Consider the following 21,594-nt stretch of genomic DNA (forward strand, 5'->3'; position numbering starts at 1 on the left):
GGAAATAATCAATAGGTATTAGCTGGCTGGGACTTGAGTGTGCACTGAGGCATGAACATGCACAAAACACAGATGGCAGTCATCAGAGAGCACTGTCATTCCACCCTCGCCCCACCCCAAAAGTGTAGGAAGATAGCCTGAATTAATTAACATTTGTGAGAAATTGGCAGATGCTTGGAACACTTAGATTAACGAAGGAGTAAGTTTGTTTGCTTGATGTATGAAGGACCGGCTAGGCATGTTGTCACCTGCAAATCTAGAACCTTCAGAATCTGAGGCCCATGTCCTTTCCTCAGGATCACTTCTGAGCACCGCAGCCTGTCTGCAGCAGCACCTGGGGCTGTGAGACCCACAGCAGGTGTGCCCTGTATAGCGGAGCTCCTAAGCTGTCGTGTTCTGATTATGTGTGTGAAATTAAAAATTTTCCATCTTGCGTTGGCAGGTCTGAAAGCAGGAGATGAGATTCTTGAGATCAATAATCGTGCTGCTGACGCCCTGAACTCTTCTATGCTCAAAGATTTCCTCTCACAGCCCTCGCTGGGCCTCCTGGTGAGGACCTACCCCGAGCTGGAGGAAGGAGTGGAGCTGCTGGAAAGCCCTCCCCACCGAGTGGACGGCCCTGCGGACCTCGGCGAGAGCCCCCTCGCCTTTCTCACCAGCAACCCAGGTATGACTGTGCAGGGTGCTGGGGTTGAGTCTGAACTCCGTTCTGCCACGACCCGGGGGGTTTATCACGCAGCGTGTGTGTTTCAGTGAGTGCCTCTGTCTGGCAGGTGGCATAAAATGTGTACACAAGATGTGCTGGTGACTGGCCCTGCATTTCCTGTTGAAATTTCAAAGGCAGAGGGATCTTTATCTTCTCATAGACCTGTTTTGCTACAAATCCACCTGTCACCCATGGGCAGCTTTATAGTGCTTCTACTGTTTCTCATTTTGGAGAAAGGTGAATGTTTAGAGGCCTTTGGCTGTGGATAGAGATACGGAGGCACAGAAGTGTTGGGAATTGGGCCACGTGTGGTGGCTCGCACCTGTAATCCCAGCACTTGGGAGGCGGAAGTGGGAGGATAACTTGTGGTCAGGAGTTTGAGACCAGCCTGGGCAACATAACGAGACTCTATCTGTATGGGAAAAAAAAAAATGAGCTGGACACAGTGGAGAGCACCTGTAGTTCCAGCTCCTTGGGAGGCTGAGTCAGGAGGATTGCTTAAGCCCAGGAGTTTGAGGCTACAGTAAGCTGTGATTGCACCACTGCATTCCAGCCTGGGGGACAGAGGCCTGTCTCTTAAAGAAAAAAAAAAAAAAACAAGTGCTGGGAATCACATAAGATGCTGAGACTAAGTCCTACCTTCTCTGTCATCATCTTCCAAACCACCCAGCCCTGCTTTCCTACTGTCTGAGAGAAGGACGTGAGTTGAGATGCTGAGAGGCCCAGAGTGGAAATGTGTGCAGAGCTCTTGTTTGCTCTGTCTTTTGGACTTCTTTACCCTGAAGGCTGAACCTGAGCCCATCAGTGACCCCCCTGCCCTGCCCTTCCTTCCTCACCCCCTCCTTCTGGCAACCTGTGCTCATTCTACTAGAAGCAGTGTGAGTGCCACCTGCCTTTCGAAGTCTTCCTGTGACCCCACAGAGTTAGCTCTGTCCTCTGGGCCCCCACGACCCTGCACGTTTGACTTCCATGTGGGCTCTCATTAGATCATGCGATTCTTACTTGCTTGTGTCTCTCTTTTTGCCTAAATGTGTTTCCTGAGACTGGATTTATATTCCTCATTTTCGTCTTCCTGGCTCTTTACGTGTGGTTCACTACGTGGGTGGCCCCGTCTTGTTCAGCAAGAGAGTGAGTGGATGATGGAACAGATGAGCAGCATAGATTGCTATCGTTTATTTCTCCATGACTGGGTTCTAGGGTTTGGGTTGATTTAGTAAGTTGGGGTTTTGTCATTATTTTCTCTTTTCAAAGCTTGGGATACAAAAAAGAGGCTTCCGTTCAAAATCTGAAATGGAAGCCTCTTGGGTCCTTGGATATTCTTGCCCTGCTATTGTTTTTCAAATCGTTTTCTGAAGCTCGGCTTGCTGAGGAAGCAGGAGCCCTCATTCTTTTGTTCATTGACTCCTTGGAATATTTTGACAAGTTGAAGCTTCAGAAAATTGATTGCCCTCAGTTACAGTTGACTTCCTTGACTCATTATGTTATTGTGGTCCCCACATTTCAATCACGTTTTGGAAAAGTGACTCCAGTGAGTTGTGTACCCTTAATAAAGGAGAATGAAGACCATAAAGGCTGTTGTTTCATGTGACCACAAGATGGCAGGCTCGACCCCATCAAACGGTTCACAGATACAGTTGTTTCTGGAATATGACTTTGAATGAGACATGTTATGTTAGATTAGATTATTTAAAGGATTTTATAAGCTTGCACACCTACGTGGTATAAGCAACAGTGTGTACTCAACTTTCTTTGGATATTTTTCTTCTGTCTGAGCCCTTCTTCTGCGTTCCAGATACGGGAAAAAAAAAAAACAAAAAAAAAAACAGGTTGGTAAACTACAACCCATAGGCTAAAAGCAGCCCACCACCTATTTTTGTAAATCAAGTTTTATTGGAGCACAGTCATGCCATTTATTTACACCTTGTCTCTGGCTGCTTTCTCTCTGCAGTGGCAGAGTTGAGTAGTTAGTAGTTGTGACAAGGACTTAGTCTGCAGAGCCAAAACTATTTACTCTACGGCCCTTTACACATAAAACTTGCTGTCCCCTAATGTATAGTATGACTGAGATTGCTCACAATTTGTTTTTTTAAGGATAGCCACTGTTAATGTGTTGGTCTATTTCTTTCTTCTTTTTTTTTAAAAAAAATCTGTGTATGCATATGTATATGTACATATGTTTGCTCAAAAATCTATTAAAATACATTTAATAGAGTTTAAAATGCATTGAACAAATCTTTACATGCATTTAAAAGATTTTTAAAATGCATTTTATATATATCTATCTCAGAAATATCTGCGTATTTCTCTGTATACAGTTGCTGTCTGGTCTTTTGTGTGGTGGAATTTTAAACAACTAGACTTTACACCTGACTACATGTTACCTCCTTCAGACCACTCACCTTTGGAGGCTGTGCACTAAATCCATGGACCCTGCCATTATTTTGAAACACATTAAAACTACAATTTTGGGATCATCTTTGGAAGGTTTATTATTATGTTTTTTTCAATTAAATGGCCATAACTCGGAACTATTTTTTAAGTATTTATTTACTATGTGCCAGGCATGGAGCTGAAAGTATGATAATAAGTATGACTCAATTTTGTGCTCCAATTTATGTTTTAGTGTAGTTTTTTTGTTTTTTCATTGCTTTATCTTTTTTTTTTTTTTTTTTGTAACGGAGTTTCGCTCTTGTTCCCACGGCTGGAGTGCAATGGCACCATCTTGGCTCACTGCAACCTCCGCCTCCTGGGTTCAAGCGATTCTCCTGCCTCAGCCTCTTGAGTAGCTGGGATTACAGGCACCTGCCACCTCGCCTGGCTAATTTTTGTATTTTTAGTAGAGACGGGGTTTCACCATGTTGGTTAGGCTGGTCTCGAACTCCTGACCTCAGGTGATCTGCCCGCCTCGGCCTCCCAAAGTGCTGGGATTACAGGCATGAGCCACTGCACCCGGCCACATTGCTTTATCTCTTGAAATCTTGCAATTTTACAATCATCAAAAATCCTTCAGGCTAGGCATTAGGATTATGGTTAGGGTAATCCCAGCCCTTTGGGAGGCCAGGGCAGGCAGATCACCTGAGGTCGGGAGTTCGAGACCAGCCTGACCAACATGGAGAAAATCCATCTCTACTAAAAATACAAAATTAGCCGGGCGTGGTGGCACATGCCTGTAATCTCAGCTACTAGGGAGGCTGAGGCAGTAGAATTGCTTGAACCTAGGAGGCAGAGGTTGCAGTGAGCCGAGATTGTGCCATTGCACTCCAGCCTGGGCAACAAGAGTGAAACTCTGTCTAAAAAAATAAAAAAATTCCTTCAGAACAGAGTCTGCTTGGTCAAGTTAGGTAATCAGACTGAGTCAAGAATAAAGCATGAAAGTAAAGCCACTGTATTGTTTGGTTTTTTATTTTATTTATTATTTATTTTTGGTAAGATTTCTAAACTGGCTTCAAAATTAGTAAATTTCGGAAGAATTTCTGAATACTCTGGTCAAGTAGCAGCCCAATTGGACCTGCTGGTGGGGAGAAGGTGCTTCAGTTCCCCACCTGGGTCTCTGCCTATCTACCTTCTAATTGCTCCTGCTTTCTAGTCCCCACTTAACAATGGAAGATAAAAGTGGAGGCAAGTAAACAGGATAAAATAACTGAAAGACTGCTCCGTGATGGGGCAGAGATAAGCAGTATCAACAGACAGCTGCAGTTAAAACAGAAAACAACCAAGAAAATTTTGTACAATGGGCAGGCTGGACTACAGCCTTAGTCTAAATTTAGAAGTAACTAAAAATAGGAAACATCCTGAGTGGCAGGTTTGAGGTTTGATGGGAGTAAGTTAAGGTGGATGATTGGTGTCCTTGACAGAGAGCCTTGCTGAGTCTCAGGGACCCCGGGGTCCACGTGAGTGCTGGCTGCTGCCTGGCTGCTGGAGGCTGGTCCTGCAGAGCTCCACGGTCTCACAAACTCAAGTGTGCAGACTTGGCCGGGTCCTCCCCTAAGAACCCTGAGTGAGTATGGGATTAGCTTTCAAAGTTGTATTGTTTCTGAAATGCTTTCTTATAGAGAGGTTTGTTTCTTCTATGTGGAAGCATCACAGCCTAGTGGCTAAGAGTAGGGCCTGGGACCAAGTTCTTTGGAACTTAGTCCATTTCTTTGGAACTCAGTCATTGGCCGGGGGGACAGAGTCTCACTCTGTCACCCAGCCTGGAGTGCAGTGGCAGGATCTCGGCTCACTGCAACCTCTGCCTCCTGGGTTCAACTGATTCTCCTGCCTCAGCCTCCCAAATAGCCAGGATTATAGGCACCCACCACCACGCCCAGGTAAATTTTGTATTTTTAGTAGAGACCGGGTTTCACAATGTTGGCCAGGCTGGTCTCAAACTCCTGGCCTCAGGTGATCCACCGGCCTTACCCTGCGAAAGTACTGGGATTGTAGGCATGAGCCACTGTACCCGGCCAGAACTCTGTCCATTTCTGTGTTCATCAGCTTCATGACCTTAACCTGGTCATGTTTAATCCCTCCGTGCCTCAGTGTCCTCACCTATAAAATGGGGATAATGGCACCCTATCATCTCACTGGGCTATTGTGAGGACTAAATGACGCGTAAAAGTAAAGCGTTTAGAATATTACCCAGTAAGCGCTCAATAAATGTTCTGTATATGAAGCCATTCTCTTATGGGGCACATGAGGATTCCCTGGCCTATGACCAGAGATTGCTCTTTTTCAGTCTTCTCCCTGCCTTCTATGCTGCCTCAGTCTGCAACAGGTGAATTACCTGATAACTAAGTTTATGAATGACACCTTTTTATGTTTTCCTTTCTCAAGTAGAAAGAAATGAATTCTGAGGTTCCTGGGTCCTTTTTCAGAGCTCATGGAGTCATCTAGTCTGGGATGGGGTCTGCGTCTGTATTTGTTCTGGTGGTTGCTTCTAGCGTCCAGCCCTGCTTGGGAGCCACTGCCTTAGGTCACCAGCTCTTCCTGGTTATTGCTCCCCGCCCTTTTTCTTGTCTTGGTGGAATCATAAGATAATTGGAATTTTACAGTGACATGCAAACCTTCTCTAGTTTCTTGATTACATTTTGTGATCTGCTTCGCTGAGATTTTTTTGTAATGAAAATTTGTTAGGTGGTCCTGTAGTACATTCTCCATTCTCCCGTTCCTTGGTTTACGAGGGAAGCCTGCTGCATGGGTTGCCACGTTGGCTTAGAAAGCCAGGATCTGCATAAGGAGAGTCTATCCTGAGTGTTCTCTGTAAGACTCAGTTTCCTATCCTTGGCTGTTTGCCATCCCCGAGTTCTGGTTGCAATCTTACTGGAGCTACTTTCATCTGTTTGGGTTTTTTTCAAAGCATTTGTTTTCGTACGTATTGGTAGGAAAAAAAGGGAAGGATGTCTAGGACAAAAAGATAGTTCCTTCAGTGGCTGTTTTTATAAAAAGATCTTAGCAGTGAAGGGGAAGCTAGAATAGGAAGTTGCAGACCTGTATTTGTGTGAGGTTTCAAAAAAGTCTCTCTTATGTTCTTGTGTGATTTATTTTGAATACTGATCTTATCTAGCAATATTAACAATCTGGGCAAGGTAATGCTTTGCTGTGGGGAGCTGTCCTGTGTGTTGATGTTAGACAGTACCCCTGCAAGCCACTACAAGACAATAGTATGCCACCTCTCCAAGTTGTGCCCATCAAACATATCTTCAGACATTGCCAAAAGGCCACTGGGCAGCAAAATCTCTCCCAGTTGAGAACTACTGGCCTAATTTATTAAAAGGTATAGCTCTATCACCCTGTTAGAAAAATGTTGCAGGTAACATCAGTATAGGAAAGTAAAGCAAATCTAGATGTAAAATAGTTTTTTAAAAAAGTTTTATAGGCCGGGCACAGTGGCTGACACCTGTAAGCCCAGCACTTTGGGAGGCTGAGGCAGGTGGGTCACCTAAGGTCAGGAGTTCTAGACCAGCCTGACCAATATGGTGGAACCCCATCTCTACTAAAAATACAAACATTAGCTGGGCGTGGTGGCACACGCCTGTAATCCCAACTACTTGGGAGGCTGAGCCAGGAGACTCGCTTGAACCTGGAAGGTGGAGGTTGCTGTGAGCCGAGATTGCACCACTGCACTCTAGCCTGGGCGATGGAGGGAGACTCCGTCTCAAGAAAAAAAAAAAAAAAAGTTTTATAAAGCATTTGAGAGAATTCCAACACAAATACCCTTTTATGGCCTTGTTTTTCCTTCTTATATCAAGGAGAAAGCAAAGAAAAAATAAATGCAATTATGTAAAAGTAATTATGCAAAACCCCAGCTTTTATGCAAATTATAAGAATCATAGTTCAAGTGACACCATTAGTGTCTTTCCAAAGTTTCAAACGCTTGTTTCTGTCTCTCTTTGGGTTCACGTTCACTTTATTTTTGTGGTACATGCAGCTCTGCAGTGATTGTCCCTAGAATTCCACTTGACCAGTTGGGGTGAAGCAGGTGCCTTTGGTTTACCTCAATGAGTAGCCCACAGGATTACATTAAAAGTGCCAGAGGCCAGGTGTTGGTTGTGGCTCACATCTGTAATCCCACCACTTTGGGAGGCTGAGGCGGGAGGATTACTTGAGCTCAGGAGTTTGAGACCAGCTTGGGCAACATAGTGAGACTTTGTCTCTACTAAAAATTTAAAAAATTAGCCAGGCATGGTGGTGTGCACCTGTAGTCCCAGCTACTCAGGCAGCTGAGGCAGGAAGATCACTTGAGCACAAAAGGTTGAGGCTGCAGAGATCCTTGATCACACCACTGCACTCCAGCCTGTGAGACAAGGCAAGACGCTATCTCTAAAAAAGAAAGTAACAGGCTGGGCACGGTGGCTCACACCTGTAATCCCAGCACTTTGGGAGGCTGAGAGTGAATCACCTGAGGTCAGGAGTTCAAGACCAGCCTGGCCAACACAGCAAAACCCTCTCTCTACTAAAAGTACAAAAAATTAGTCAGGAGTGGTGGCAGGTGCCTGTAATCCCAGCTACTCAGGAGGCTGAGGTAGGAGAATCGCTTGAACCCGGGAGGCAGAAGTTGCAGTGAGCTGGGATCGCACCATTGCACTCTAGCCTGGGAGACAACAGCGAAACTCTGTCTCAAAAAAAAGGAAAAAAGTAACAACTTTAAAAATAATAAAAGTTCCAGCGTTCTAACTGCTGCTTCTTGTTCAAAAAATGGCTATTCCTGCTACTGTGTTGGAGAAAGCCCAGTGCGTGTGGCTAACAGCAGGCCCATGGCATGTTAAAGGCAATTAGGGCCGGCGCTGGAGTTGGAGAGTCAGACCCTTTGATAAACCTCAGGCGTGTCTGTCTGATGCCAAGTGGAAGCCTGTGCTCTGCACTCCAGACCAATGTCCCTCCTGCAGGAAGTAGATTAAACAGCGTTTGTTGAACAGGAAAGGCCTCTGTGATAGCCGTGAAAGTCGAAGGCACCTTGCTTCAGAGCGAGGAATTGCCAAGCGCTGAGCACGGACAGCCGCTTGGTCTGCGTGGGCGGGACGTGCCTCTGTGCAGTACCCGTGAAGTGTGAGGTTCTATTTTGGTCTGATGTTCCATGGAGATGGCCTGGAGCTCGATTCTGAAAACCAAAGACAGTCAGGCGGCAGGGAGGGGCAGCAAAGGAAGAGGAACTGCACAGATTTCTCTTCCCACAAACAAATATGGTCCAGGGCTTCAGGTTCTCTGAAGTCTCACAGATACCCGGGCAGCACATGGTCCTCTGTTTGTTTGTCGATAACATTTGGAGCCATGTGCGCCTGGTAAACTGTCGGCCTGCTGTGCTTCTTGTCACACAGCACATGGCCTGCTTGGGTGGGCCCTGCTAGGGCCGGGGGCGGGGTAACTTCCAGTGAGATTTGACTGATGACACCGTCAAATCCTGCGTGTGAGAAAAACATGTTTCGGAGACTGAGATGCTCTATTTTGATATTTTTAAAGATTATTAATGTACTTTATATTTGACTTTCACAACAAGCTAACAGGATTAGTAAGTTTTTACGGATTTTTGAATTTCTCTCTATAGGAAACAAAGACTGAGATTTTGTGACATTTGATTAAAAAGAAGTTATTATTTGTCTACCAAGTTCAAGTTGTAACGTTCCTTTCTTTCTTTCTTTCTTTCTTTCTTTCTTTCTTTCTTTCTTTCTTTCTTTCTTTCCTTTCTTTTTCTTTCTTTTTCTTTCTTTTTCTCTCTCTCTCTTTTCTCTCTCTTTATTTTGGTTTGTTTTTTAGCTTTGTTGGACGGGTGAGCATTTATGCTGATCTTATTATGGGTGCTTATATGGAATTCTTAAAATCTTATAACAGTAAAATGACTGAAACGCAAAATAAAATTATATCCTAACGGTTGAGTTCCAGCTAAATATCTTTATAGACAGTGTCTAAGCTTTCTTTTGCCCCCACCCCCGGTCGTTCTTTTTCCATCAGGGATTTAAACTCAGGCATTTAAAAGACTTTTTAAACGTGTAGTGTTATAATTGTTTCTCTTTGTCAGTGTTTGAATTGGAGGATCTGCTTAAAACACAGTGTTAAGACATCTCACGAGGCCAGAATATTTTTTCTTCCTCCTTTAAGCTTAAGTCTCACATGGACTTGAACGAAGCCAAAGTAGATGTGTCTAATCTGGGTAAATGAAAGGTAAATCTCAACGTAAACTTACACTAATATGTTTTTACTTTCCCAAATCTCCTCGTTGTCTGTCCTGCTAATGGTGTGTGGGAGGTACTGATTGCAAACATTTTCACAGTAACAAAAATATTATTATTATTTTTTTTTTTTTTTTGAGACGGAGTCTCGCTCTGCCGCCCAGGCTGGAGTGCAGTGGCCGGATCTCAGCTCACTGCAAGCTCCGCCTCCCGGGTTCACGCAAAAATATTATTAATGGAAGTAACTTAAAAGGCAAAGCATTGATTTTACCTGTTCACAACAATGAATTTTATTTACAGCATTACCACAGTTTTTTTTTTTTTTTTTTTTCTTTCAAGTAGAATTGGGGTTTCACTCTGTCACCCAGGCTGGAGTGCAGTGTCACAATCATGGTTCACTGCAGCCTTGAACTCCTGGACTCAAGCGATCCTACTTCTCTAGCCTTTCAGGAGTTTGGGATTACAGTTGGGAGCCACTGCGCCCGGCCCTGTGGAGGCTTTTGACTTGGCCTATGGACCCTGTCTGAGAGGGTCCGCGGTCCTGCTCTGGGCTTCTTCATTCCCTGAGGCTTTGTCTCTCTAGATTGAGCCCTCTTCCCTCTCCCCTGCACCCCTGCTGCATGCCTGGCCATGTGCTCGGTACCGAAATATGGACGGGCATTCTGCTTGCTCTGGCTGCTTCTTTGGCCACCGCCAAGCCTTATCTTCAGTCTTCTCTCACTGACTGGTAGCAGAGCTGTCGTGCATTGTTTCCTGGTAAGTAGGTGGGGACGGGAATGTCCAGAACAAAGAAGATAATTCCTTCAATTTCTATCATTAGGGGAAAGCCTCTTGCCTACTACTGTTGTGAGTAGTACAGAGGAAGCTAGAATAGGAAGTGGCTAAATTCTGTTTGTATGGGATTTAAAAAAAAAAAAAAAAAAAAAAAACTTGACAATGGTGTTGTCTACACTTCTTAAGCTGGGAGTGTTTAGAGAAGGCCCTAAAGTATGGGAGTCAGAACAATGGCCTTTCCCACTTGAATTCCCTCTTCCTGCCATGCTAGTGTCTCTCCTCAGCTTCCTTGAGGTGTACCACTGTCAACTCCTGCGTTTCTGGCTTTCTTGTATCATGAAATTCTCCCTAATCACTTACTGGTTATCTCCTACCACGCAACAAACTTACTCACTGTTCTGTGGCTCAGCAGTTTGGGCTGGGCTCAGCTGGTTGGTTGTTCTGCTGATCTTCCCTGGAGTCACTCATGTGGCTCTGTGATCCAGTGGCTTGACTGGGGCTGGAGGGTTTAAGATGGCCTAACTCACTCCCACGTGTGGTGACTAGACAGCTGGGCCTCCTTTGCTTGGGGTCTCTCATTGGAGGCTAGCTTGAGATTTCTTTGTATGGTGGGCTCAGAGTTACCAGCAGGGCAAGATCAGAGACTGCAAAGTCACTTGAGGCCTTGGCTCATAATTAACATATTATCTCTTAAGTTGCATTCTGTTGGTCAAAGCAAATCACAACACCAGCCCAAATTCATGGAATGGCAAAATAGACACAAAAGCCTGTGCTTAAAGAGATGAAATAAATAATCACTGTCATCTTTGCAAATGATCTGCTGCAAACTGCATTGCCTATTTTAATTCATTTTATTCAGTTAAGGGTAGAAAACATGACATACGGGGCTAAAAAAAAATATGCTTTAGAATCAGATACACCTCCAGTTATTGATTTGTAGGAGTTCTTTTATATTTTAGATGTTAATATTTTGCTAGTTATATGTATTGAAGATAACTTTTTTAGTCTGTAACATGTCTTCTTGTATTTATGGTGCCTTTTTACAAACAAAAGTGTTTAATTTCAGCAAAATCTGAATTTTCAATCTTACATGGTTTGTACTCTTTATATCTTGTTTAAGAAATCTCTCTCTCTCCTGAAGTAATAAACACTGTCTTCTATATTTTCTTCTAAAAGATTTACAGTTTGGGCTATTCACATACTGATTTATATCTCGGGTACTGATTTTTGTCAATGGTGTGAGTTGGGATCCAATGTTATGTTTCTTCATATGGCTACTGTCCTGGCATCATTTATCAAATATTCTATTCCTTTCTCACTGGTCTGCAATGGCACAACTGCTGTATTTCACATTTCCATATACAGATGGCCCCCACTTTTTTTTGTTTGTTTGTTTTTGAGATGGCATTTCACTCTGCTGCCCAGGCTGGAGTGCAGTGGCACAGTCTCAGTTCACTGTAACCTCCGTCTCCTGGGTTCAAGTGATTCTCCTGCCTCAGCCTCCTGAGTGGCTGGGATTATAGGTGTGTGCCACTACACCTGGCTAATTTTTGTATTTTTATTGGAGATGGGGTTTCACCATGTTGGTCAGGCTGGTCTCGAACTCCTGACCTCACGATCCGCCTGCCTCGGCCTCCCAAAGTGCTGGGATTACAGGTGTGAACCACCACGCCTGGCCAGATGGTCTCCAATGTATGATGATTTGACTTAATGATTTTTTGACTTTGTGATGGGTTTATTGGGGCATAACCCCATCATAAGTTGAGGAACGTCTGCATGGGATAGAGGCCCTGTTTCTGAGCTCTCTGTTCTGTTAGCCTGTTCTGCACTGCTTTAGATTACTGTAATTTTATAATATGTTTTGAGATCTGGTAGGTAAAATCCCCTAATCTTGTTTTTCTTTTTTAAAACTGTCTTTAGTGTTATTGGCCTTTCTTTCTTTCATAAAATATTTAGTTCCAAGAAAAATGTTGCCATTGTGGTCTGCATCCATACAGATTCTTTGGTATTGCTTAAAACTTATACTGTGGCCTGATATGTGGCCAATTTGCATAAATTGCTAATTTTTATGGAAAATGTATATTCACCAATTTCTTGGGTATAGGTTTGAAACGCATTCATGGATCAAGCTGTATAATTACTGATGTTTACGTATTCAGTATCCTGACTAATCGATTGTATCTGACATTTTTGAAACTTTCTTTATGTTTGCCTAATATAGTTTTCCAACCTTTTAATCTTCTGTGTCTTTTATGTTTAAGTCTATCACTTCCATACAGCATGCAGCTGGGGCTTTGTTTTGCACTGTTTTTTTCTATAATCTAAACATGAAATTTAAGTATTATGTTAGGCTGTCTTACATTTATTTAGAATATCTACATATTTTTATTTGTTTCTATTATCTTGTTTTGCTCAATTTGTCTCGCTTGTTTCTCTTTTCCTTTCCTGTCCTCTTCCAGGTTGCATTGATAAATTCTGCTTTCTCCTTTCAACCTATATAATCTATTTCTGTTCTTTTAGTGGTTGATCTTAAAATTTTAACATGATTATTAACAGAAACCAAAGTTAGTGTTTCTAGTTCCCTCTTGCATAAAATTATGAAATGGCTTTAAATATAATCATTTCCACCATTGTTTTAGTTGCAGTTTGTATTTTTTTTTTGCCCCCAAGTACCTTTTTTGGGGAGTTGGGGGGGAGTTGTCGTATATACTAAGACTTATCTGTGTGTGTATCAGCTGTTTCTCATTTTCACTTGTGTACCAGATCTTTCTTTCCTCACCTGAAAGTACATCCTTTAGAGAACTTTTTCAGTGAGATTCTGTTCTTGGTAAACTTTCTCATTCTTTGTTTCTCAAAAGTCTTTATTAAAGTGTCTTTCTTGGGTAATATTTTAGCTGAAAATGCAATTCCATTTTGATAGTTTTAACATTTGAAGATTTCTTTAGGAGCTCTAGTAAGGTAATGTCTTCAGATAGATGTTCTAGTCTTTTCTCATTTCATCAATTTACGTCTCATCTATTGAGTATTTCCTTTCATTGGTTATAGTTTCTATTTCTAAAATTTCTATTAATTTACTTGGTGTTTTTTGAAATTATCTCTTTCTTCTTCTGTTCTATTATTATTATTTTTGAGATGGAGTCTCACTCTGTCTCCCAGGCTGGAGTGCAATGGTGCAGTCTTGACTCACTGTAACCTCTGCCTTCCGGGTTCAAGCGATTCTCCTGCCTCAGCCTCCCAAGTAGCTGGGATTACAGGCACGTGCCACCACCCCCGGCTAATTTTTGTATTTTTAGTAGAGACGACATTTTCACCGTGTTGGCCAGACTGGTCTTGAACTCCTGACCTCAGATGATCCGCCTGCCTCAGCCTCCCAAAAGTGCTGGGATTACAGGCATGAGCTGTGTCCGGCCCCCTTTCTTCTTCTTTTGAAAAAGTATTTTAAGCATACTTATTTGATATTCTACATCTGATCATTGCGGTATCATTCCTTGGGGGTCTGATTTTGTCCGTTACTGTGTCTGTTGCTTCTTGCTCGTAGTGATGCGTTGCCTGTTGTGTTTTATAATATGGGATTATGGGTCCTTGTTTGACCAAGCTCTATCTCTGGGTATTATGATATCATCATTAAGGGTGAAATCTTCCAGAGTAGATTTGTTTTTGCTCCTACCAGATGCCTTGGAATGCAAACACATGAAGTCAGTCCTATGACTAGAATCTCAGGGAACAGGCCAAGCCCTGTGGCTCATGCCTGTAATCCCAGCACTTTGGGAGGCTGAGGCGGGCAGATCACCTGAGGTCAGGAGTTCAAGACCAGCCTGGCAAATATGGCAAAACCCCATTTCTACTAAATATACAAAAATTAGCCAACATGGTGATGGGCATCTGTAATCCCAGCTACTCAGGAGGCTGAGGCGGGAGAATCACTTGAACCCAGAGGGCGGAGGTTGCAGTGAACTGAGATCACACCACTGCACTCCAGCCTGGGTGACAGAGTGAGAATCCGTCTCCCAAAAAAAAAAAAAAATCTCAGGGAAGAAACCTGCTGTGTTCCCTTTCCACTCTCCTACCCCAAAGTATAGGCAGAATTTCTTTTTCCATCTCTTTTTCTTTTACCAGTGAGCACTTTTTTCTTGTAGTCTATGTCTTTTTAGACGGAGAGGTGTCGCCCCTCAGGGGAACCATATGAATGTGGGAAATTCACTTCTAACTCCCGAAGTTATATTGACCCAAGCCCTGTTTTCTGTATCATGTATCATGGGCTTACAGTTAAAACCAAAGGCTCCAGGGCAGTGGTCTCAAACTGGGTGGTGCTGCTGTTGGGAAATGTGTGGGTGCATTTTTGATTGTCACAGTGGCAGTCAAGTCCTAATCGTTTGATACTCAGAAGCCAAGGAGCCTAGTGCCAAGTGTCCCTACCAAGTGCACAATTCTATCCCAAAAGAGTTGTCACCCTGCTAACACTAACAGGTTCTCACACCCTTTGGGAAACACTGCTTTAGGACTTGGGGATTGATGGATATACTTAGGCTGCCATAGCATGGACACTACCCTCCTTCCTTTATCAACTTTATCTTTTTCATTTGGGCTTTGGAGAGTTTTTGGAGCTCAGCTTTGTTTAAAAAAGATATTTGTTTTACTTTATTTAGCATTTCTAAGTGTTTTGTAGAAGTAGATTTATTTGTTTGCTCTTCAGGAAACCTGGCTCTCAGTATTATTAAAAATGAAAATCCAACCAGGCACTGTAGCTTATGCCTGTAATCCCAGCACTTTGGGAGGCCGAGGTGGGCGGATTCAGGAGTTCAAGACCAGCCTTACCAACATGGTGAAACCCTGTCTCTACTAAAAATACAAAAGTTAGCTGGACATGGTGGTGGGCGCCTGTAATCCCAGCTACTCGGGAGGCTGAGGCAAGAGAATCACTTGAACCCAGGACGCAGAGGTTGAAGTGAGCTGAGATTGCACCACTGCACTCCAGCCTGAGTGACAAGAGTGAAACTCCGTCTCAAAACCAAAACCAAAACCAAAAACAAAGGAAAATCCTTTTATTTCCTTTCCCACTATTTAATGAGCATCAACTATCCTAGGCATTGTGAGCAATGGGATGTGCAGTGTTGCAGCATTTCTCTGCACAGTCTATGGGTTGTTCAACTCCAGGAGGTTGTGATTCTGCAGACCACAGTGTGAAGGGGGCCCCTGTCCGTCGTGCCTCCTGGCTGCTGTGGACATCGCACTGAGGATGCTGTCGTTCCTGTGATCAGAGCACTCAGTGCTGTTGCCATTGTGTTCCCAGACGAGCTGGTCAGCTGTTCCAGATCAGGGATGAATACTTGTACCTAGGTCATTGCCCCTGTGCAAAATATTCAAGCACTTTTGCTTTGGCAATAACAGTTGACATAGATGATATCTGCCAAGTTAACTGAGCTTCCTTCTTTGACCACTACCACCTTAAGAGCAAGTAATGAGTGATCGAATAATGAAAAGAAACACAAGAAAATCTAAGAGCCAGAGCCAAAAGGTGGGGAAACAGACAGAAACCTCTAAGCCATTCAGGGTACACTCACTTAGTTGGTGCTTCATTCCAGAGAAGAAAGGGACAGTAGGAGGCAGCATGGGTGCCAGGTTTGCTCAGAGGCCCACTTCCTCCCTAACTTTCCTGGCCAGTGTGGACCTGAATAGAAAGTGTTGCCAAGCAGCTTATGGCTGTAATGGTGTCATTGGAGCAAGGCAGCCACTTTGCAGACTGAATCTTTCATCTAAAGCATCAGAGGCTCCTTCTGCTCCCATTTCTTCTCTTTCCTTCTCTCTTGTCTGGTTATATTGATAGTGCTCTAGTCCATGATCCAGTGCCTCATATTGTAGGACAGTGGTACTCAAACTACTGTCTTCTTAGCTGCAACTAGAGAAAGTTTTTGATGTTCTAGAGTTTTTCTATTCCAAGTGTGGCCCATGGACCTGCAGTTTTGATTAGTATCATTCGGAGCTGGTAAGACATGCAGAATCTTAGGCCCAACCCCATGCCTACTGAATGGGAATCTGCATTTAACATATTCCCCTGGGGATCCAGATGTTCCGTCAGTTTGAGAAACACCCCAGGGGAAAGTGATCCTCACATTCTCTTCTCAATGTGGAGAACCACTGTAGAGAACCACTGTGGTAGGCACTCAGTAAATAGCAAAGGAGGAAAGTTGCTTGCACTTTCGCACAGAATATCATGGGAAGAGCAGGTACTATAAGATGTTTATAGTTTGCCAGACTTGGCAAAAACAGATGTTGCAGGATTTTTCAGGTAATGGATGTGGGACAGTCATTTTTTTGGTTGTACTGTTCTCAGCATGGCTTATTTATTTTAGTAATTAATGAATTAATTAATCAATTTGCTACTTGTAAAATCAACAAAACCAGTTAATTTTTTAGTATATTATATATGTATTCTTTTATTATAAACTATTATTGTCTTAGCTTAGGCTGCTATAACAAAATACCGTAAATTGAGTGGCTTAAGCAACAGTCATTTATTGCTTATGGTTTTAGAACCTGGGATTCCCCATCATCTGGGTACTAACCAATTCAGTTGCCTGATGAGGGCTCTTTTCCTGGCTTACAGACAGCTGCCTTCTTACTGTGTCATCACATGGTGGAGAGAGAACGAACTCTGGTTTCTCTCTCTTCTTACAAGGACACTAATCTCATCCATGGGGACCTCACCCTTATGACCTCATCTAAACTTAATTATTTCCCAGACATCCCTCTTCTAACTACTATTACAATGGGGGTAGGTCTTCCACATAAAAATTTATATGGGGGGAGACAAAGACATTCAATCCACAATTATTATTTATTATGAAAAATATAAAGTAATAATACTAGTTCTAACAGTAACAACTATCATTTGAATTTGATTGAGCCAAGGTGATGGAGCTTGTACTTGGAGGGTCTTACAGTATGTGTACACGTCATGAGCGGGATTCCTTGTCCCCCTTACACAGGGTTGGCTTTTAAGCAATTACTATCCATGTTGACCCACATTTTCTTCTGATTTCATGTGACAGGGCACAGCCTCTGCAGTGAGCAGGGCAGCAGTGCTGAGACCGCTCCAGAGGAGACCGAGGGGCCAGACTTGGAATCCTCAGATGAGACTGATCATAGCAGCAAGGTGAGAGATTTTCATTTTCACATCCCATGCCTTGAACCACTGAAGAATCACAGCTGACAACGTCACCTACGCAGCTGTAGGTGGTTACCAGGCCTCTCCATGGATGAAGTGTTTTTACTTCTGAGATGTTGCTGAATAGCAGGATATGAAATCCAAATTACAGCCTTGGTAACAAACCTGTATGTGAGAATATAGGGCAGAAATTACTCGTAATGAAATAAAATCCCTTTTCTTTAATTTCTGCCGCTGCTGGAGCTCCCAGTGAATGCCATAATTTTATGCCATTTCCTTATTACATCTTCATTTGTGTAGGATGAAACAGCATCCAAAGTATGTGAGATTCAGTCAGCTATGCTTTCTTGCTACTTAGGGTTTCTGTAATGAACTCCTTTTGAATCACCTGCATTCAGCTCTTGTTAAAAGTGAGCAACTTTTATGTTAAAGGGAAAGAAACCGTATTTTCAAATTAATCCAAATACACTTTCCCTTAGTTGAACATAGTAAGAAGGTTCTTCTTCTGACTCTTTGGTGCAAGACACTGAAATCGTTGCCCGTAATTTATCCTGCGTCTATTCCACTTCATAAAGTGTTCCATGGGTCAGCAGCCTCTTTTCACCGCAGTCTTCACAACACAACCCAACTTAAAATCTCTGTGTTACCTGAATCCAAAGACATGCCCCCTCCCCCCCAAAAAGCAATTGCATGTGATTATGGTTCTATACTTATCTTTTTCTATAATGTTGTTGAGATATTTACATTCCTCTGCGATCTCAATTTTTTGCTTGACACTTACTAGTCACTTAACCTAAGCAAATCATGTAACTTTATACCTTTGTTTTCTTATCTGCAAATTTAGGGTGATTCTTGCCTTTGCTTGGAGATTGGATTTTAGGGTGGGTCAAATAATGTGAGAAAGCACATTGATAACTGAAAAATGCTTTTCAAACACAAACTATTATTTTGAAAACCTACATTTGTACATTTCCTGTTTTGATTCCCTCTGTATGTGTATATTCTGTAGGACTTTCTTGTGTGCACATATTTGATTCTTCAGTGTCTTTTATCCATATTTGTTTCTCTTTCCTGACTGTAGGATCTTCATTCTCAGTGTCTTTTTAAGTTGGGCACAATATAAAAGCAACATTATTTGAAAGCAACATTAATATTTATAGACTGAAAGGCATTATGTTGTTGGTTGTTAATTAAAAAGCAGATCATTGGAAATGCAGGTGTTTCCTTTTAAGGCAAATTTTAAAAACCAGCTGCTTAAAGTTACTTTTTATTTAGGTGATCCTTACATTTCTTTTACCCACTTACTTTTGTGGGATCGGTCAGTTGTCCTCAGGAGAAACAGATATTTCTATACTGATGTAAGACAATTTGAAGGGTATCTATTAAGTTACTATATTATGGGAACTAAAAATATTAATTTTCAATTTCTAACTGGATTTAGGCAAACAGCAATTTTTCCTGTATCTAAAACATTTATTTCTGAACACTTAAAAAGTATTGGATCCAAAATGATTGGATCCTTTTTACTTTACCGTAATAGTCAGTGTTCTCATCTCCTTGTGGATTTTGAGAGAGATCGTTTCCGTGTTAAATATATGTGAGTCATGAGGTCATACACAGAGTCCTGTATAATGTGAGAGTCTGGTGTGGAGGGGACGGAAGAGGCTCCAGGGCTTTGCTGACTGGTCCCATGTGTCACTCTAACTCCACGGTTCTTTTTCCAGAGAACAAGGCTCATGAACTTATCTGGAACACAAAGGGTCAAATACAGAAATAGATGGTGCTGTTCGAAGATTTTCTTGTAGAAATTCTTAGTGGGCTTTCTAAAAAGGGACAGAATTTTCTCAAAATTATTGACAAGCTACTCGGGAGGCTGAGGCAGGAGAATTGCTTGAACCTGGGAGACGGAGGTTGCAGTGAGCCAAGATTGCGCCACTGCACTCCAGCCTGGGAGACAGAGTGGGACTCCATCTCAAAAAAAAAAAAAAAAAAAAAAAAAAAAAAAAGATTAAGAAGTTTGGGTGGTGATTTGAATATTTTTGAAGATCATGCAGTAGACTGCATTCAAGCCATAAGCTGGTATTTCATTCTGCTAGGTTGGATATGGGGAGCACTGTGTGTCCGAAATACTTCCTAGTTTTGCTTTGATTCAGACTTCATCTTCTTTATTTGAAAGTTTGTTATGCAACCCAAATTAGTTAGCTAAAATAACCTTTGGTCAATTAAATTTCTCTCTTAAGATATTTGAACACAAAAAGCTTAAATGAGCAGTTCTTGGTGACTGGGTTCTACTGTGTGTTAGTAATAATAAATGAGAAGTGATACTTATTTAAGGGCTTGTATATGTTAAGTACTGTTCTATATAAATTCATCTTAGCCTTATAACACCCTTGAGAGAGATACTATTATTTGCCCTATTTTATAGATGAGGGCACTAGAACAGAGAGGTTAAGCGACTTGCTGAAGGTCACACAGCTCTGTAATGACAAAACCAGGATGCAAGCCCAGTTTGCTCCAGGTCTTGTGTTGTTAATGGCTATGTTAAAACTACTTTGTGTCCAGACTGTTAACATCTGGTGTTAAATACCAGGCTTCATAAAAAGAAGGCATTAATTTATTAGTGGTGCTGTAGGCCATTTATATATACAGCCATAAACCACTTAAATTTTTTCCTAATGCTTAATATTTCTGTGTGTCTCTTTTTATGATTTAAAGTTAGAGCAAGCAAACACCTTAAGTTTCTTGATTAAGGCTAAATATTTTTTGATGCATCTCCTATATAAGTGTGAAATTTTCTTGAGAATAAACTGAAAATTAATTTTGAAATCATTAGCTGTCTAAACTTGGAAGCATGATTTAGCCTTGTCTGAATGCACCAGGCTGAGTGTAGAGATGTAAATATGTAAATAACTAAACAAACAGAAACAAATAATCACTTTTTATTCCAGCTGAATATGTTAGAGCTGTTGATTTTGTTTAATGTTCTTGGTTTCTTTCTAAATGGGCTGTTTTGCATAATATTGGTCAGGATAAAGAAAAAGCATGTTGGAGTTCTGTGCTTTTCACTTGTATTGAATAGCAGTTTTTGCTATGTGTGGCCTTTTAGAATTGAGCAAGTAAATAATTGTATGCTTGTTGTTGAGCGTGGTGGTACTGGAATGTCACAGCCACTAGGGTGGGGCGGGGGAACATCACACTGCAGGGACAGTCTAGCAGCCTTTCTGTTTCTGAGCCACCTCCTTTCTCCTGTGACTGTGGGTGACAACCTCAGAAAGCCTCATCACCGCTGGCTACTTTTTTCTCTGCTTCTCATTGAAAACTCTTGTTTCTGGAAATGAATGCTAATTAGCTTCAGGGCAGCGCGGTCATGTGTCATGCATTCCAGGCCTCCTGGCAGCTGTGATTTTGTTTTCCATTTAGCAAATGTATGAGAATAATTTTCAGGACATTTCCATTAAGAATGACTTTTTTTCTTTCTAATCCATATTGTTTTTGTCTCAGAAATGTCTGCTTTTATAACAAAGCATGAGTGGAACAATGTGAAACTATCAACGTTAAAAACACACACACGCACACACCAAACTTTTTTTTAGTTGCCTGCTCCTGACTCAGTGTGGAATGCCTTGAAAGTCGTCGGAGCCAGGCAGGTTTAGTATTCCTGTGCAGTGCAGGATGCTGGCCAATCAGCTGATCTCGGACTGCAGGGCAGAGACGCTTGCATCCCGGGAGGCATTCAGTGCTTTGTTTTCTTGCCAGTTTCAGCTCTCCCTTTTTGGAACTTTTGTTGTTTAGCCAGGTGAAATCAAAGCCTGAGTTCTGGTCCACAGTTTAGCCTTTTGACAGCTTCCCAGAGGGCAATGGTGGGAAACGAGTGCAGCTCTGGGGTTGCACCATCGCTGTCCTTGCTGCGTTGAGACGTGGCCATAGATTTTCATGGGAAAACCAGCATGGGACGTCCATATGAGAGGATGCTCTCTTCGGAGCTAGGAGGCGTTTGGTGCTCTGGGAATATTTTAAGAAACTTCTGTCTCCGTGCTGAACACGTCAGGTGGTAGAATTAATTACCATGAGAATACATTCCTGATGATGTCTGCACTGTGGAAAATAAAGCGCAAGCCCAGGATTGAAAACAATGACAAGTCCGGTGACTCTATATATCGAACACTTCATCTGGTGAGCGCCTTTGCTGTTTGAATCCTATCTGGCTAGGTTTGATTATGTTATGACTTTCTAGCTCAGTTGTTTTTCAATCCAAATGACAGTGATTATACCTTTCCCATTTCCCCATATTCTGTCCTTTTACC

At 42.3% G+C, this 21,594-nt stretch overlaps 1 protein-coding gene across 5 annotated transcripts in view; it reads left to right on the plus strand.

Moving 5' to 3' along the window:
* Positions 1-21,594, plus strand: part of TIAM1 (TIAM Rac1 associated GEF 1) — a 227,085-nt gene that overhangs the window by 163,338 nt on the left and 42,153 nt on the right. For 3 of the 5 annotated variants that reach the window (XM_015132943.3, XM_077994821.1, NM_001260772.1), the window contains 2 exon segments: positions 443-667; positions 17,175-17,278. In XM_015132943.3, the coding sequence (XP_014988429.3) occupies positions 443-667; positions 17,175-17,278 (329 nt within the window). 5 annotated transcript variants of the gene reach the window in all.

Source organism: Macaca mulatta, chromosome 3 (assembly GCF_049350105.2).
Source record: "Macaca mulatta isolate MMU2019108-1 chromosome 3, T2T-MMU8v2.0, whole genome shotgun sequence".
Taxonomy (NCBI): Eukaryota; Metazoa; Chordata; class Mammalia; order Primates; family Cercopithecidae; genus Macaca; species Macaca mulatta.